Source organism: Corvus cornix, chromosome 4, assembly GCF_000738735.6.
Source record: "Corvus cornix cornix isolate S_Up_H32 chromosome 4, ASM73873v5, whole genome shotgun sequence".
Taxonomy (NCBI): Eukaryota; Metazoa; Chordata; class Aves; order Passeriformes; family Corvidae; genus Corvus; species Corvus cornix.
The window spans coordinates 59,866,444-59,884,949 of NC_046334.1; the positions used below are offsets into that span (position 1 = coordinate 59,866,444).

Below are 18,506 nucleotides of genomic sequence, written 5' to 3' on the forward strand. Positions count from 1 at the left end.
AAACCCCTTCAGTTACAGAATGTGCAACTGTTTAATTGGTTTATTCACAATTGCTACAAGTTTACACGGTTTTGATCCTTTGAAAAGTTATATCTGGGCAAGTAAAGTTGCTTCACTTTCTTTGACCCAACACGTGCACTCTGAGTCAAGGACACCTGGAAAAAGAGGGCAGCTGAGGAGAAACCAATGGGAAGAAAGGGATACTCAGCACTCTGGTGGTATCAGATTCCAGAGTGATTTCTTGGGAAAAAAACCACCCCAAACAATTCATCAATTTTTAACCAAGCTGGGCATATACCAACTTTTAAAATAAATAAATAAATACATTAGCATAAATAAATAAATTTCAGAGCACTTAATTCTGTATTATCTTCTTTTACTTGGATAACTATCTTGGATTTTGACAAAAATAACTTAATTTGGGATCTTTTGTACAAACATGTTTTTTACTAAGCCTTTCAGGGATAAAGCAATAACAACGTGTCACAGCTGCAAGGCACTTTTAGTCAGTACTCTTCCACAAATTCTCTCAAGACTTGTGTTTTTATAGTCACAGCAAGTTTTGGCATCTTCATTTTTTCTTTCTGTGCTCTGGCTTGACTTTGCTTCTCTCCAAATGCCCTCCAAATAAAAATAAAAAACATTCCACCTAAATAACTTCAACATTTAAGTGATTATACATGTGCCTTTTTTTCTGTTTGGAAAATTTTATCTCATGAGTTCTGCAATCATAAGTTCAGAGCAGGGCCAGATCCTCACTCAGCCAGGCTTTTTTAAGATTTATTAGCTTAGTACTAATAAGTATTGAATTTATTTCCTGTTTTTAAAAGTACACTATTCTTTTACTTACTTGGAGCTTTCTAAAAAGAAACTGGATTTTAAAACACCTTTTTTACCTCAGTATACCAGATGATCTTGAAGGTCGCTTCCAATCCAAACCATTCTGTGATTCTAGGATTCTAAAATAAATATATAATAAAAATAATAATAGTAATAATATTTGCATATTTCAAAATTGCTTAATATTATGCCAAATATTATATATATATATATATATATATATATATATATATATATATATGGTTTTTTAAAATGTATTTGTCAGAGTTTTCTGTTGGTATTGAGACATATTTATTGCAGTGCCAAAACCCCCTAATTTTTCTCTGTGATAAATTCTTTTATTCCTCTGCTTCCAGCAGGTCTCCGGGTAAATTTAAAGAGTTAAAAAACGGTAAAGACTGGTGGCCTCCCTTCTATGAAGTGCAATATATGGCCTTACTTCTTCTGCCTTAGAGGATGAATCTGGGTCTCCAACATGTGTGCGTCCCCAGCACCTAAGAACTTCATAGCCCTTCTCTGGTATTTTTTCCCCTCAGAAGCAGGTAGCTTATTCTTGTGAAACAGGATTTTTTCTTCCAATATAAAAGAAGACAGCTTCTCCCTCCAACTGCTTTCTTCTTTGACACTGTTACACAAATTCTTTTCATCGATTTATATAACCTTCTAACTTTAACATTTGACTAAATTTAATCAAATGTATGTTGTCAGACACACTTGTTCCTGTGACAATTTTGTTTAGTTTAAATAACTCTTCTCTCCCTGTTACTTTCACTCCTAGTATGGAGAATCTCTCCCCAGACTTTGTTATACAAGCTGTTCCTGTTTATTTTCATCAAATATACATTTTGTTCACCTTCTCCTTACATTCTGCATTTCAATTTCTTATTTTCAGATAAGATTCTAGAAAACATTCTTGCTCCCCACTACTCTGCATCAAGACTTACTTAAGGACATTTGTTGGGAAATAATTTAATGAGAAAGAAGAAGCTGAGCATTGTAATTCTTTTCTTTTGAATTTCTGAGAAAAACCAGACTTGATCACTCAAAAAGCAAGCAGATAGTAATAGCAACACAAACACACCCACTTCCACCTTGGGCCATATTTTGGAAAAAACTGTCAATGATGGAGTAAAGTTATGGAAAGTTAAATCTTGTGGACATTATGATAAAAAATCCATAGTGAAACTGAGGATTCTCTAGAATGATAAAGTAATAATCCTCTATTTTCTATAGAAAGTGAGCATTTTTGAAATCTTCTAGCCATAAACATGTAATCTGTGGTAAAGAAACTTTCTAGATTTTTCTTCCAAACAATGAAGACAAATAGACATCTCCTAACAGGCTTTTTTATGCCCAGTTTGACATCTGTCTTCCTGTTTCACAAGCAACAAGTTATCTGCTTCACATTAGTAGTTAAACAGGTTCTTAACTTTTCTGCTGAATGAGCAGCTATCAGGAAAAACAAATTGTTATCATATAGCCCACAGTTTGTAGGATAATATAATATGCCTAAAACTTTCCAGTCATGGTGCAGCATTGCACTCAAAGTCAATGAAATTTCATGTAAACACAAAGACGTGTCTGTGTGAAGAGTGATCTGAGACCAGGACCACAAACTCCAGGATTCTAGATCTATTACAGAATAATGTTCAAAAGTTAATTTTCCCTGTGGTATTTAAATAGACTGAATGTGCAAGTAATTCTTGGTCAGCCTGAGTCCCAGCCATGTACAACTAGTAAGAATGTTAAAGTTGAAAATTATTGTTTCCATATAATCTTTCTAGATACTTCTGTCTCTCCTGGGTGGGGGATATAAGTTGTTTCTATCTTTACTATTCATTTCATATAAACTTATTTGGCAGCTTTGTGGGTGAAGGCATATCTGCATTAAAATATTTAAAATATTAGCTTTTTTAATCTACAACTCTTTGAATTTGTTCTCTATCAAATTTTCAATTAGTTGTCCCCCTTAAGTCAGGTTGCCAACAAGAAATTATTCCAGTACAGACACTCCTCAGCCAAAGCAATGCAAGACCATAAGGCTGGCTCAAAAGATCCTCATTATTTTCTGACAACTCCTTAGGAACAGTTGTTTGAAAACACTGTGAAATAGGTTGCATTTAAATAATGTAGAGGTGCCTGTAAATGCAGCCTGATTCAAAGCAAAAGCAACAAAATGTCAAGGCTGGCTAATTTTAGTAGGGGTAAAATGGAATAGTTTTAAACTTATCTTTTCAGGTTTTTGTTTCCAGCCCTGCCTAGATCCATCCTTCATCCTCTTTTTCTCTCTCCAAACCTTTGTTTGTGCTTATCCCTGTTCTTCTATTTAAAAAACACTAAGAGCAACCCCGCTGTAACCTCAGCTCCTCAGCTCCAGCTCTATGCTCAAGCCCCCACACCACCCCTCACTTTCTTGACATCTACAAAGCCCCAGATGGGAGGATGCAGTAGGGGTCAGTACCTATGCAGGCAACCTCACTGGCCTTCAAATCCAGACATTCAAAGCAACATTGCTAAATGAGGCCATTCAAGAGCTGAAGTACTTCGAACTATTTTGGGTGGGGGGGGAAAAACCACGCTCATTATTTATTCCAGGAGTGTTTGAGTATTTTCTTTTTTAAGCATAGGCTTTATGTATTCATGCTTTTCCTCTGAGGGTTAGAAACATAATTCCCATTTAAAGGAAAGCTGAATCTCACATAACCGTGTGATTTGGGGGCTATGGCCTGTTAGAGACAAATATAGTGTATTACAAGTCTCACCCATGAGAACTGGCAGAAGTGAGTGCAATGATAGCATTTCAATCATCATAACAGAATGTTTGGAAACAAATATATAAAATCAGAAAAAAATGGGACAAATATTTCTTCCAGTCTCAATTGTATAAAAGTTTGTTTATATGCAGTGTACAAGCCAAATCTAAGTTGGCATAGTCCCCGTAAGCCAGAATGAGGAAGAAAGGTCTAGACAAATATGAATAATACTTTTTAAGAACAAAAGCTTATCTGAATATCAATAAAAGTATTTCTCTTGAAGACGAGATAAACATTACTTCTTGTTTTATTTCTCTTATGTAATGTACCCTTAGTGATTATTTAGGTAGTTGTAGAAAGGGATTTTTAAAGACAGAAGAATTAACATGTAAAAATGAATAAGAAATGTGAGGCTTTTCTATGCTTCTTTTCATAATAGAAAACATAGTCACACCATAAATTAATAATCACAAGCAATAACTTCTAAGAAATTGATAATCACAGACTATGTATTTGTCTATAAGATGTTGTTTTTCTCAAAGTACTTAACACAGTGATGCCTTATTGTCACACACAGCTAAGGAATTTACTTTTTTGTGACTTCAGTATGCTTTGAACTAGGTTCCAGTTGAGAATCCCAACAAAATATATTACATTATGTGAAACGAATGTATCTGTTGTTTAAAAAATTCCAGCCACTTATAAAAATGATTATTTGAGTGCCCAGAATCACAGTTTGGAAAAAATATACTAAAAAAAATTGGCATTATCCAAATCAGTCCCTTGCATAAGCATAGCAGTAGTGGTGCAAAGCATTTACTGGAAGGCAGCCTGTGATCAGCCTTCCTCCAGCAATGCTGTTCATGGCTGTGAGTCAGTTCTCACGCCGCAGACTATTTCAGAGAAATCTCCATAAAACCATGTCTCTTAAAACACCTTCTCTTTTCTATTACTATTTCATTACAGGCACTTTTAGGAATCATTCTATGTGAAGTAACCATCTGCATTTAAGCTATATGTGTACTGGTAAATTACAGTACTGCTCATTGGTGTGTGCTCCTGACACACAATCATAAACACAATTAGTGGACACAATCATTCAATTCAAAGCATCAAAATCCTAGAAAATATTTTCGATAAATTTGTCTCCTCAGTCACCTCGTGAGGTTCAGAAATTGCTGGTTATTTGTGAAGGGTTAGCTTTTGTTGGAGGATGGATTACACCTAGTCAGCAGGATGGACCGTGTATACAATGAGAAGCATGTGCCAAGATGAAAACTGCTTTAGTAACTGCCCAGAAGTGCCTTGAAGGATTAAATGTATAAAAGGAATATGAATAACAAAATAAAAAGCTGAAACCACACATGTGACCTCAGCATAAAAAGACACTGAACACTTCCTTTTCTGGTTTACACTGAAAAACTAGTTCTCATTTGGTTTGCTAAACATTTTTTATCTCATTTAATATGATGGTAGGTGTTTTTAGCTTTTGTACTCCCATGTTAGAAAAGTGACCTTTTCTGTAGTATACGGGGCAGACTTATATAATGGAGATTAAAATAATTTAGAGAGACATTTTAACATATTAAATATATAATGCAAATATTAGCAAAGCAAATGTAGAGAAATAATAAATATACAAAGTTCACCTGTAGATTTGCTTTCAAAATAATGGGAACATTGTATAGAGCTAGAGCCCTAGAGGGATATTTCCTCTGTATATTATAGGAACATTATAGAAAATTAACATGGAAATAATTGTATGTAGCACTAACAGTACATAATAGACTCTGCCAACAGTGACTTAGGCAGGCTAATTAGAGGATCTGTCAATGAACAGCTATGGACCCACATCCAGTGTTATTAAGACCAGTGCAAGCAATGTTGTATCTTCTCTGTTGTCCACAGATGAAGGATGTGAAAATGCAAAGGCAGTTCAGAGGAGAGCCAAAATAATGAACTAAGGCATAGGCAAAATAAACCCCATTATATGAATCTTAAAGAACTCAACTTGTAAAATACGTGCTTGATCATGAATACATGAAATAGTGGAGGCCTTTGAACTTTGCTGACAATGTCATAACGAGATCCAATGACTAGAAATGGAAATTAGGCAACTCAGTTTCAAAGTAGCTGTAATTTCACAAAAGACTAGATTTCAGAGAAATGACACAGATTAAGTACTTCAACAACTTATCTTTACTAACACCTTGAACCTGTAAAGTGAGATTAGATACATTTCTCCAGAACAGAACTAATTCATCTTTTGGAAGAAATTCCTTGGCTTGTGATCATGGTTTGAAAGGAAGAATAAGATTGGAGAATCTTCCTGGTTTTGAACTCCTTGAATTGGATTAGTATCAGTCATGTCTTTTATTTCTGATCACCAGGGAGACCAGGACTTGCATGCACATCCCCCACAAGCTCTGTAGTTCTGCCTTAAGATAAGGATTACAAATTTCATGCTTTGGGATTTTTCAAAATGCCTGTAAAGAATTGAAAGTAAGTGTTTTGACATGACACCTTTTTGGTGCAGAGTGGGGCAAAGATTCTTATCTCTCTCAGAAGCAACAGAGTCTAGCTATGGGGAAGGGTAAGACATGTAGCAGTATCACCCTCCAAGCTTCCCAATTAGTATACTTTATAAATAAATTAATTAACTATTAATTTAAACTGATGTAGGAAAGTAAATTTCCTCTCCAGTGAGGATGGCATAAACACTCATTTTTCGCAATTTTGTAACTTAAGAAGAGTAATTCTGCTTTCTCCATGTCCTTTTCACTCCAGAAAAATCAATTCATTGTTACATGTAATAAATATTTATTTCCCAAGTACCGAAGTCCTTGGTCTTGTATGTTATGTCTGATAATCTGTAATATAAAACAATATCAAACAAGTTCTCATGGACTACTAGTCTTTGACCTGATTAATTAAGTTAAATTAATTAAAATTAATGTAAAAATCTTAAATATTGCATTTAACATTTGGCCAGTCAGTCTAAGCAAAAGGCAAAACACAATACTTACATATATATATATATATATATATATGCAAATATGATTAATTGCCTGAATAGAGCAATTTTAATAACAGAATCTTCCTTTTCCTGTTGCTACTAAAATCAGAAGATCAGATTTCTGTATGTGCTATTACTAATCTATTTCTTATAATTTTTATATTCCTATTGCACTTAGAAACTTAGAGAAAACCAAGAAAAACATTTTAATGATTTCCTGCCTTGGCCCAAATAACTCAGTTATTTCTAAGGTGGATACTAAGGATTATTATAATACATTGCCCATGTAAAAACAACTTTAAATGCATTTTAACCATGTAAAAATAATTTTCACCATTTTTGAAGAAATCTAGTATTCCAGCCCTCAAAGTTTAAAGAAAGTCTGTGACAAAAAAATGACATTTATATTACAGATATTTTTTTTCTACTGGAAAAAATATCCATATTTTGAAGTTTTCTGTAAACTAAGAAGTCTCACAGATCTATAGGAGCTTAGACAACCTGAGCTGCAAGATTTCTGAGTGACTTCTAGAAGTATCTTGCCAGCTGTGACTCTGAAAAGTCCCCTCCTTGCAGAGTACTCCATGGTCCTCCACTGTCCTAAGTCCCAGCTTCATTACAGAGTCTAGAAACAGGGAGATGTGACTCATGCTGAGTGGACTCCCAAAATTAAATAGGGTGAATTCTGCACCGAAAGCATGCTCATGCTGTTGGGGAATTTCACAATATTTCACAAAGGTGTATTTGGGTTTACTTGAAATGTACTATTGAGCCTTTCCCCAACCTCAAACTTGATTAGAGAGATATTCTTGCAATTTACACAAACTAAACAGAACATTCTTCTTCCACAAATGCATGATGTCAGCAACTTTTACCCAAACCCATATTTGATAACTCTGCTATTTAAACTCACAAGCGGAGTACAAAAAGCTACCTAAGTTGAAAGTAGCTAAGCTCATAATGATTTGTGCTGGTTTTAATTAGTATATTCTATAGGAAGCTGAACTGGAATAAAATATTAATAGATATTATTTTCATTGTTCAGCAGGCCTGATAGGTTTTTATTTCTTAAACAGTGCTGATCTGTTTAATCTGATTTAAGTCACGCTTCTCCACAGCACAGTATGAAGATTTCAAAGCCTGTGTTTCTGGAAAAACAAAGTAAAATAAAACAAAACCCATGCAAATGAGCTTAATCAGCATAATATCAATGAAAACGTGATTTATTACCAGTCAAAACCTCTATCATTTGTTTCAGTAAATTTTTGTACCTCAAAGACAGACATTTTTGCTATGTGCAAATATCATATTTCTAATTAACTTGGAGAAAAGGGGATGACTGAAATGGAAAGAAGACCAAAAATATTGATAAATTTGATCAAAATGTAATGTCCTATTCTAAAAATAGAAAAATTTATTTTGCCAAATAAAATAATACTTAACTGCAACCTCACCTGATCAGTAATTAAGCAAAGGCTCCCATAAGGCTTCCCTGGAATTATGGCCTTTTAATTTAGCTTTGAAGAAGAATACGTTTGGATTAAAAAGATATGTTCTAACCTCATTTATATTGACAGAGTTGATCTATTACTGTAGAGTCTGTGACCTTGATAACACATAGAAATTTTAATATAGACATGATCTCCATTCAAAAAATTGCAGAGGCACATTGTACACAGAGCTTCCCCATCAGATACACCAGCCTTATCTATATTAGCATTATTTACAGGACGATTTGGCCTTGTAAGTGACACTGAGGAATGTATAAAAAGAAAATTCAGAAGTCAGCAAAATGCATTGTAAATAGGGAGGCATACTTTGCTTTTCAAAGCAGTATTACAGGCAAGAGAATGGTGAGAACAGTCTGTAAGCGATTGAAAAATAACCTTCCTAGAAAGGTTTAATTAAAATTTTGTAGTGCTACAGGCACCTTATTATTGCTTCAGGGAACAGATGCAGAATATCCATGTTCCACATATACTAGAAATTCCATTATGAATAGGACTTATCCATAAAAACATAATAAAACATAACTCGGGATAAAAAAGGATGGGCAAATGTTTTGGGTTTTTTTCATTGTCCAAAACACAAGGACAATGTCTGTCTGACAGCATGTCATCTGTAGGGCGCAAGCATAAACAGTGCATAAATAATAGGTCTTGCCCTGCCACTTACTAATTCCTTTCCCCAGCACAGGGCTTGGATGAACCCAGGTAAGACAGAAGGTTCCTGCTAAGCCCTCATACTCATAAACATTTTTATAGCCTTTCACTGAAATTGGAAAAGCAAAAAGTTTTTATTCTGTTTATCTCAAAGCTGAGTTTATTCATCATTCAAATTGTGTTGTAAAAGCTGTCTTTCTGTGTTTACTTTCTCATCATAATTCTATTGTTAGAAAACAAATTTGGTGATTCTGACATTTCATCCTGTTCTGGTCGCTACCTGTAGTATTTAAGAATGTAAGGGATATTCCCATGCTGTCATGACTGACAAGATAATTGACTAAAAAGAAAAATAGAAGATGTAAAAATTAATTGAAGTAAATTGGAGATGTGAATGTAGGGCATTTAATTATTCATCCAAGAACAAAAGGGGCTAAACAGAAAAGAGAACATCCTGCAACACAGAAAAGTCAATATTCTGCAAACCATAAAAGGCAAAGTACAACCCATTCTTCTCTCTGCCTCATAGAGAAAAATTCTCTTTGTCTATTGAATTCATGAAAGGGCAATTCCACTGGCCCTATTAAGCTTCAGCTCTTCAGTATGGGAAGCCTGCAAGAGTGGCTTTGCCTGGGACAGGAAGCCTCCTCCCCAGTACAAGAGAACTTGCAGGTCCAAGGCTGCCCAGCGTGCTCACGTGCATTAAGCCTGTCCCCCAGGCAGCCTGCAGCTCTACCAAGGCAGCCATGCAGATGGAAAGCTTGCAGGAGGTGAACCATGCTGTGTTTACATCTGTCCTGGGATACTGCACTTTCAGAGACACAAAGACATGGCCATTAGAGTCCCTCCACTGTAAACGAGACATTTTCTCACAGTGAACAGCTTGGGTATTAAAGCACTAATGTACCATTTACTAAAGGCAAAGTACTACTGATGTTAACTATAAAGATAAAACAACTTTTTCTGAAGAAAAGAGAGTTTGAGGGAATTTAAATCTAACCATTTTGAGACGCTGAGAAATTTTCTAGGGAAGTAAGGTTTTTCAAATTCCCCTCATTGAAACAGGATGTCAGTGCTTATGGGTTTTAGCTTTTGTCAATGTCTGTTGCTGGAATGATGGTTACCAAAAGAAATTGTGAGACTGGTCACTCCACAGCAGTACCTTATTGTTCAGCCATAAAAAAGACACATATTTGTTGCAAAAATTTTGCATGATCCATAATAATCATTAAGGAAGGTTTGTTCCCTTGGAAACAAAGAGTTCTTTTATAAATGGTACCTTTTTGAACTTTCTGAACTTAGTCTAACAAATGTTTAACTCCAAAAATTTCAAAACTGTTTCAAAATGGCTGATTTTTTCCCCCACTTTTTCCTCAGTTAAACTACTACTGGGTTCCAGTGGTAACAGAGTTTTCAAGTAGATTTAGATAAACTGAAGTTATTTTTATCAACAACTTTTTATCAAAGCAAGTAAGCCTCAGCAAAAGAATACCATAGTCATAGAGTCATAAACATAGCACAAAAACACTGTCCCTCAGAAACTGTCTCACAGCTCCAGAACTTTCTGTTCTGTAAAACATGAGAAAGAACAGACTTCTGGAACAAAACCAAAAGTCACATTATTACTGCTTCAGTCAGGTGAAACCCTGACCTGAACAGAAAGCCAGAGATGATGAGCTGCTGTGGTGGCACTTCTGCAATATACACCGCAAAGGTCCATCCTGCAATAGACAATACTGGTATGATCAGTGCTTCAAAACTCTTCCTAAGAATTCCTGAAGTTACTCCTCCTCAGCAAGATGGCAAAGACTGCCCATAGCACAGCAATAAAAGAAAGAAAACTGAATTTTCAGGGGTGTTCTACAAAGAAAGCCATAGTGTGCATCTTCCTTCTCTAAAACAACAATTCATGAGAACAGTGGGACTCATGCTGAGACCATTTTATGCTAAACTGGCACTCTGCAGTTTTACAGACAGTAATCATAAATGTGTTCATCTGCCATTATGTAACATGGTTCCATGCAATATATTAATTATAGTATTTTATTTATGCACAGAGTACTGTCAATGTTATGGCTTCAAATGTTTGCATTAAAAATCCCAAATAAAAATACAGCGTGCTTTCCAACCACAGAAAAAGTATCAATTGGTTTGTGGGTCATAGGCTGATCTGATCAAGAATTGAAAATACCTATTCCATTTTTGACTGATTTCCTTCATGGAAAGCAGATTGTCAGATAAAATACCCTTTTTTTCCTGAGAAACACAACAAGCCTGCAGAAAAACTAGTGGAAGGGGGGTCAGCTTACAGCAGAAGTATTTGTTTTGGAAATTCTATTAACAAGATTTATTGGGGCTATATTGTTAGTGCCCCATTCATGCTAGTTTCTGGGCTCTCTAAAATGCTGCCAATGCTCTTGTTCTGGGAAACCGTTCCTGTATACTATGGACTGATGTTTTCAGGATATACGGTTTTCTCCCACAGCAACATTGCCTTTTTCTACAAAATGCTATTATAGTAGAAAAAAAATGTTTACTAAAGTATATTTTTTAGAAACCTCATATATTTTTTTCTATTTACATATTTACGCCTTAAAATACAAGGAAAAACATTCATGTTCTCCACAGTAGTCCTATACATGAGTACAAAGATTTACTGAAACCCCTTGAAACCATGGCGTAAGAATAAGCACATTGTTCCCAAATTATTGATTTTGTTCTGAGAAACAGATAATGAAAACAGTTAAACATACCTTGAAATAATGTGTAAGCTCTTTGAAAAGCTTTAGAAGATGAGAAAACTTAAAATCAGGAGATATATTTTTCCCCATTAAAATTAAGCAGCAGCCTATCAAAACAAAAAATTTTTCTCTGTGTTAACATTTGAAATTACTATTGCCACAGAGACAGAGCTGCTGAATATGGGTTAAGGTAGGTGAGAATGAGAGAGCATCTTGTCTGTCTTACTGCACTTTGAGGTATATTCTTAGAGCGGAAAGGCTGAATATCTACCAGTCTCACAGAGCTGATTGGTGCCTGGACTGTTGTGGCCATCCACAGGAAACTTACCAAAACCCCACAGAATATTTGTCCACTGGCACTATTTCAACCTGCCAGTGCCTCTGACCTTCAGACAGCTTTGTTTTTGTGGAGCATATAGCAAGGCTTGAAAGTTTGCTTTACAGGGGAAACCACCTGGGCATTGTGCTAGCTCCAAACCCACACACCGTGAAGGAAGACCTCTGTGAGTTGCCCTTGATTCTTCCTATGCTCTTCTGCTTTTAAAAGGTTTCTGCTGAAGAGTTTTATCCAAGGGGATAACTTGTGTTTCCCAGTCTGTTTTTGCTCCAGCAGATGCCTACTATGTCTTGAAATCTTGAATTTCATGGGATGAGGGTCCTAGAAATAGCCTGATGCCTTGGATGGTAGCATAGAGCAAAACCTTGTGCCTGCCTTAACTGTTTTCTTCTCTAGCAAGAAAATCTATAGAGCCCCTATAAAGCAACTGTACTTTTTTTGCCTAATTCCACTGCATGTTTTTTCTGCATTGCTAATTATGTTTGTGGGTAAAAGTTATGTATTAGAACTGCATTACAAAGTTACACTTAATAAACATGCAAATAGTTTCCTAAATAACTGTCTTTACAGCGAGCTTTGGCAGCTCCTATTAGAGATATATTTTGTTACTGTGAAGCTTCTGGTTGCATTTCTGGCAAGACTGGGAATCGAATTAATGTGCCATTTAAATAAATTGAGCAACATGCTAATTATTGCCAGAAACAAATTAGTGAAACCAGATTGCATTCATTTAAATCAGATAAATAGGTACTTCTTCCTACAAGTAACCGTTGGTTGTTGCTGTAAAGACAGTCTGAAAAAATTTTTGACAATGCCTTTTGACAACTGCTTTTCACTTGCTGGTGAAATCACTGTTTCCATTCTACCACTGTTCCCTATTGTACCGAATACAATTGGCCTGGTGCTATAAAGAGCTTCAAAAGGAGATTGAGAAGAATAAAAATTAAGCTTCCCAAGAATTCCCACACCTTAACTGTAATCTCACAACTGATTTTCTGAACCAGGAGTGTAGTAGTGTCTATGGCAACTTCTACCCATTTCATTAAACTTTAATGTGAGAATACAGACGGCCAAACGAGAGAGGATAACCAGTGAAAAGTTTACACAATGCCTCTGCAGTGCCACAGTCTCTGCATGAAGATCTGGCTCCTGGCAGACATTTTTAGCTATTTATAGGTTGAGTTAATTATTTGCAGAACTGAAAACCAAACTCTTCAGTTCTTCCTTCTGTAGTACTTGACAAGGAGTCTGGCTATGCTGTCAGCAGGATTTTCAAATCCAGTTTTCAAAGGTGTCTAAATGATTTTAGAAGTTTATGTCCCATTTTCAGAAGCAAACCACTTGTTTGTTAACTCACACTTGATTGTGAGAAAATGTCTTTTTTTTTTCTGCAACAACTCCATATAGGTTTTGTTTTGGTTATTTCCTGTTGGATTGGGGTTCATTTGGGGTTTGTTTGGGGTTTTTTAAAAAAATTTAAATGTCCTGAAGAACTTGTATATTTTCTTCTTAGTGAAATAACAATGGCAAAAAAACCTTAAAGCACTAACTAGTACATACTGTCTTGCAAGTTGTTAATAGAACAAACTTGCACTAACTGTACAAATGAACAGACAGGGACCTTCTTGGTTATAAAATGAAGCATTTTAAAATGCTCAGCATTTTAAAATACTGGGTCACCCCAAGGATAATGCAGGTTCCTCTGATTTTCTCCAGTCTGATGTTTGGACAAAAAACTCATGCAATTTCCTGCAGGGGCCTGCCTGAAATTTGTTTGCATTGCACATCCCTCTTCTGAAAGTAAAAGCCCCAGGAAATCTGCTGCCTTTTGTGCAACAGAGCTAAACCAAAAGCAAAGCTACACATCTTCACTTTTCCCTGCGTTTCACTTTGAAATTTCATTTAACTAACAATAAATGAAAGGTTTTGATCATTTTTTATTGTTCTTGGCAAATGGTACTTGGCTGGATTTTTAACCGTGCTTCATATGTTGACTAGTCATTTTTTTAGACAGCACATAAAAGCTAATTCTCATTTTCTCATTACCCTTAGTTACGCTTTTTACAGACTCTTGGTGGCTTGGGGCCTTTTATTTTTCTTGCTTCTTTTTAAGTTGCATAGAAGCACCCCTTCTGAGACTAGTTTATTGGAGACTGGAATATATTTTTTTTGTTATTTTGACTAAGATGGTCTTTTAAGGACAGGGGCATGATTAGCATGTGCCCTGCTTCAGTTTGCTTGGCAAGGGGCCTCTGTGCCACAGCGGTTTAGCCAAAAGAAACAGCCAATCTCCTTGACTCCTGCACAATGTGCTGCATGTTCCTGTGTTCCTGTGTTTGATGGGTAGAGGAAGAATGGCAGTGCAAAGTACATCATGAAGATCCAGCATTTCTGTTGTCTGCAAAAGATTTTTATTTTTTTTTTTTAGTCCTCCTTTTCTCCATGGAACATCTACACCTACAATCTGGGCCAAGTTTGCTAGTCTAAATGATTGCAAACCCTCTTCTTAATCAATAACAGACATGGTTGGTAATTTTACTAGTTGTATTTATTAGCAAGGATTTTATTTCCAAAGGCCCCCATGCCCACAGTAAAGGCAGCCACCCAAATTCAGTAGGTGTAAACTGCCAGAAAAGTGGCTTATCACAACACCTGTGATGAGGAACTTAGCGTAGTGTTACTTCTGCACTCTGAGTGATTTCCAGCTAAGTTAAGTTACAAGAAATAAAGAAGTATTTCTGTGATTCTGCTGAATAGGGTTCTCAGTTGAATCTGCTAATGTATCCAAAATTTTCTTCCTACTGCATTTTACATCCCCACTACTAACAACTTCAGTCTTTTAATGTTCTCAAATCAAACTTTAAAAAAATAAGGGGTCTTTTTTTCATGTGAGTTTTCTCTTTTCTTCCCCCTCTAACTTAAACCTTGTATTTTAAGATCCAATCTACATCAAAATGCCTATAAGTTTTCCAAAAAAGAGATTATTACATAACTATGTAATTATTAAATTCATAACAACTCACTCATTTGCAATACTGTGAGTTATTACAAGTTTACAGTTTAGCTCATGCCATCTTTGAATACTTTGAAATAAGTTTAACAAGTGCAAAGACCCGAAGAAAATGTTGGCCAAACTGCGTCATAAGGCATTTCATATTTGATAGCTAATTTTCAGGCAGCTTTCTTCAGAATATTAAGGACTTTTCAGATGATTGGAGCATAATGTTCAATATTTAAGTCAGGAAAAATGGCTTTTATTCTTGTAGTATGTGATAAGAGAAGTCAGCACTCTTTGGTGACTTTTTAAAAAGAAGCTGTTTAGAGAAAATGCTGTTTCTTGCACATCTTCCAAAATTTTAACCATCTCTTGATTTTAAAAAGTAGTTAAGGAACTCTTTTTCTCAGATGTCCATCTGCTTCTACCAATACTGCTTACTGTAATTCACAAGCCATCACTGGCAATGTCCACTATCACAAACCCATTATTGTGATTTCAGAGAAAGAGCAACCTGCTCTAGAAATCTACCAAGAATACCACAAACACAGAGTAAATACAATCTGTACAGAATAACAGCAGGAGAAAATCAACTGTAGAAAAATAAACCAGTTTGGTTCACTACCAATACCATTCAGCAATAGCTAAATCCGGGTCAAAGTATTTTAAACTAAACTGAATGTGCACACTCATGGGTATATAGAAAGCTTAATAATTTTTATCTGTGAATTTATGGCCAATTTTAAAAGAAATTGTAAAAGAAATTTAAAAGAAAATGTAAAATAGAGTGAGGATAAGAGAAAGCTCAGGAACAGCTGGTTTGCAACATGCAGTTGCAAGTCCCTGCCCTTTGACAAGTTGCTGCACATTAGAAGAGCAGACAATAAGACTGGTTTTTACACTCACTGCAGTTATTAAGCTAAGAGAAAGTAATGGCAGTGGACAGTGATAGAGACAGAGTAAATGGAAAAGTTATAAATTCCATTTTTATGTCTAAATTACATGACTACTGATATTAGGAAATATCAGGCAGAGAAAAGCAGACAATTGGAAAATTGATTGAGTCATCAGCTTAAAAGTCTTGGCAATACAAGACCTGACAACTCTGAAACAGGTTTTAGAATTCTAGATTTCTTCAGCACAATGGTAAAACCAAACTTTTAAAAACTTTTTTTGTCTGAGTGTGTGTGTGTGTGTGTGTGTGTGTATGTGCATATTTTAATTCCCTCTTTTGTGACCAAGGAGTTTCACAGACCCATAACGTTTAGATTTGCTTTTCAGAGATACTTTTCGAAATTCATGTTTGGCTTTTAAAATTTAAATTTCATTTCCTAAATTCTCATATAAACACAGATCTGTATGTACAAATTCCATTACTGATTGCACAGATGGTAATGGTAGAACAATTTGTACAATAAATGGAAATTTGTCCATGTATAAATGGAGATATCATTAAGGCCACTTTTAAAAACATGATCCTGCTAAACACTTTCTGATGCTGCTCATAGTAATTGTCACATCTTCAAACAGATTAACACCTGCCAAAACTGAAGCATTTTTCTCCTTAGAATAGAGGATAATTCAAGATAAGCTCTTTTCTAGTTTAGCAAAAATTATTCTGAAGAAAAAAAAAGACAAAAAAGTACTGAAAATTAATACATCTAGATTTAAGTCTCTAAATAAACAGTATATTTATTTTTTCATCACAGACTCTTTTGAAGATATGCATTTCCCTGACTCAGGAATCATGAGCAAGGAGTAAGTACTGTACCTGAATGTTTGCCAGCCTCCCTTTGGTACTCAATACTTAGTTGTATGTGCATCCAATTATTAATGTTCATTTTATTCTTCACTCATGCTAAAAGGTTAAATGGCAGGCTCACAGTCTTTCCACATCTTCTAATCTGTTACTGCCTTCTACTTTTGTCCTTCCTGAAACTGCCATGTCCTACTTTATCTCCTAGTTCTCAAATCACCCCTCAAGGATGATTTCTGAAGGGTGACTTTAATTCCACTACACTTGCCTCTATACAAACCAAGTATAAACCTCTAAATACCAAGTACATTAACCTGATCTGACTTTCTAAGAGGGCATTTCAGGTTTTTAAAGAAGGCTAAAGAGCCATCAGCTCCATGCAAATCATGCCAGTGCTGAGGGGTTCTGTGGGAGCAAATGAAGTCACAAAAAAATTACACATGAGCAACTAAAGATCTTCCAAAACCTGGGAAAAACAGATGTAGCGCTCTAGAGTGAGCTTGTAGGAACTACAAGGGCAACAAAGCTGAGGCTGGATTTTGAATGCCAGTTAAAATACGTTGAATGCATGGCCAAACCCAAGGTCATATAGGGATTCAGTAGCACATCCTGGCAAGGAATGCAAGCTTTCCAAATCCCACTCAGATGTCCTTCACTGTGAAACACTGCCTCCTGTGTTTTTTTACAGCTGGGGCCTTTGAACACAAAGTTTTTCAAAACAGTGCCAGAGTCATATATTAGTGGATAGCTCTGAGAATATGTTTTAAATAATCTGGAGCCAATGGATTTTTTCCATGGGTAATAGATGGAATTTAAAATTATTATTGTGTCACATTATCCCTAAAAATACTTCTCTTGTGTAAGCATTCAAACTGAACAACTCATGTGGGAGATGGATTCAGTAACTTTTCACTTTCTTCATGTGTTTATCTTCTCTTGCATACTTCTCCAAATTTATGTCTGCTTCTTGAAAAAATATTAAGACAGAACTGAAAGGCAAAGACTGAAAGGGGCTTCTGTGTTTTCTGTTGAGATATTTTCCCCAAAGGAAACCTGATTGTCTAACAAGGTGACCCATCTTTCTTTTACTATGAGGCATCTTACCTTTTACCCATAATGAGTACCTGAACTTCTGCTCAGGTTACCTCACACCACTTACACTGCTGTTGCAACATTGTACCATCGATGTAATCCCTTTTTCTTCATTTTAGGGTGGCTTTGCTTCTGTGTAGCATCACAAAATTACTGTCCATTTGCTGCTCTTAGCCATCCCCACCCTCTTCTCTGTAGCAAACATCTAAAGCACATTGACTCATACCAGCTGCCTGGGAGTGTATGTGTTGCATCAGGATTCAACAGCACACACAGAAAGGAAATATTCAGCATTGAAATATATTCCCTTTGCTGCAAACCAATTCAGTTATAAGGAACAGAGCAATTCATATGCTGCCAGGAATGTGTGTTTTATTTCAAAACATGTCTTAGGTAATTGAGAGCAATTACTAAAATTGACAAAGGGAAATAACTCCCCAAATCAGTCTTTTGTTTTAGATCCTTGTGTGTCAGACTTTAAAGCTTTACCTTCTTTCTCCTTTATATTTCTCCCTTTTGACTGTCTTTCCACATTGCCTCTTCCCCATAGGTTTTTCCATGATTCCTTCAGTGCTCCCAAATGATGGGAGCCACCACACAGGGCCTTCCTTTAAACACAATTTAATTCCTTTAACAGATCCTCTGATTGCTAATATGAGAATGTATTTTTGACAGTTGGAAAGCTTTAATTTGATGCAATATGTAAGTGAACAAATCATGGAATGGTCGAGGTTGGAAAGTATCTCTGAAGGTTACCTCATCCAGTCTCCCTGCTCAAGCAGGATCATCTAGAACAGGTTGTCCAGGGTTGTGT

The 18,506-nt window shown here is 35.7% G+C and overlaps 1 protein-coding gene across 1 annotated transcript in view; it reads left to right on the forward strand.

Annotated features, from left to right (window-relative positions):
* Positions 1–11,897: 11,897 nt before the first annotated feature.
* The window catches only part of CLNK (cytokine dependent hematopoietic cell linker), a 57,223-nt gene continuing 50,614 nt past the window's right edge, over positions 11,898–18,506 (forward strand). Inside the window, exons 1-2 of the mRNA XM_019287247.2 lie at positions 11,898–12,015; positions 16,554–16,602. Of these exons, the coding sequence (XP_019142792.1) occupies positions 16,568–16,602 (35 nt within the window). The 5' untranslated portion in view covers positions 11,898–12,015; positions 16,554–16,567. The remainder of the gene's footprint in view (positions 12,016–16,553; positions 16,603–18,506) is intronic.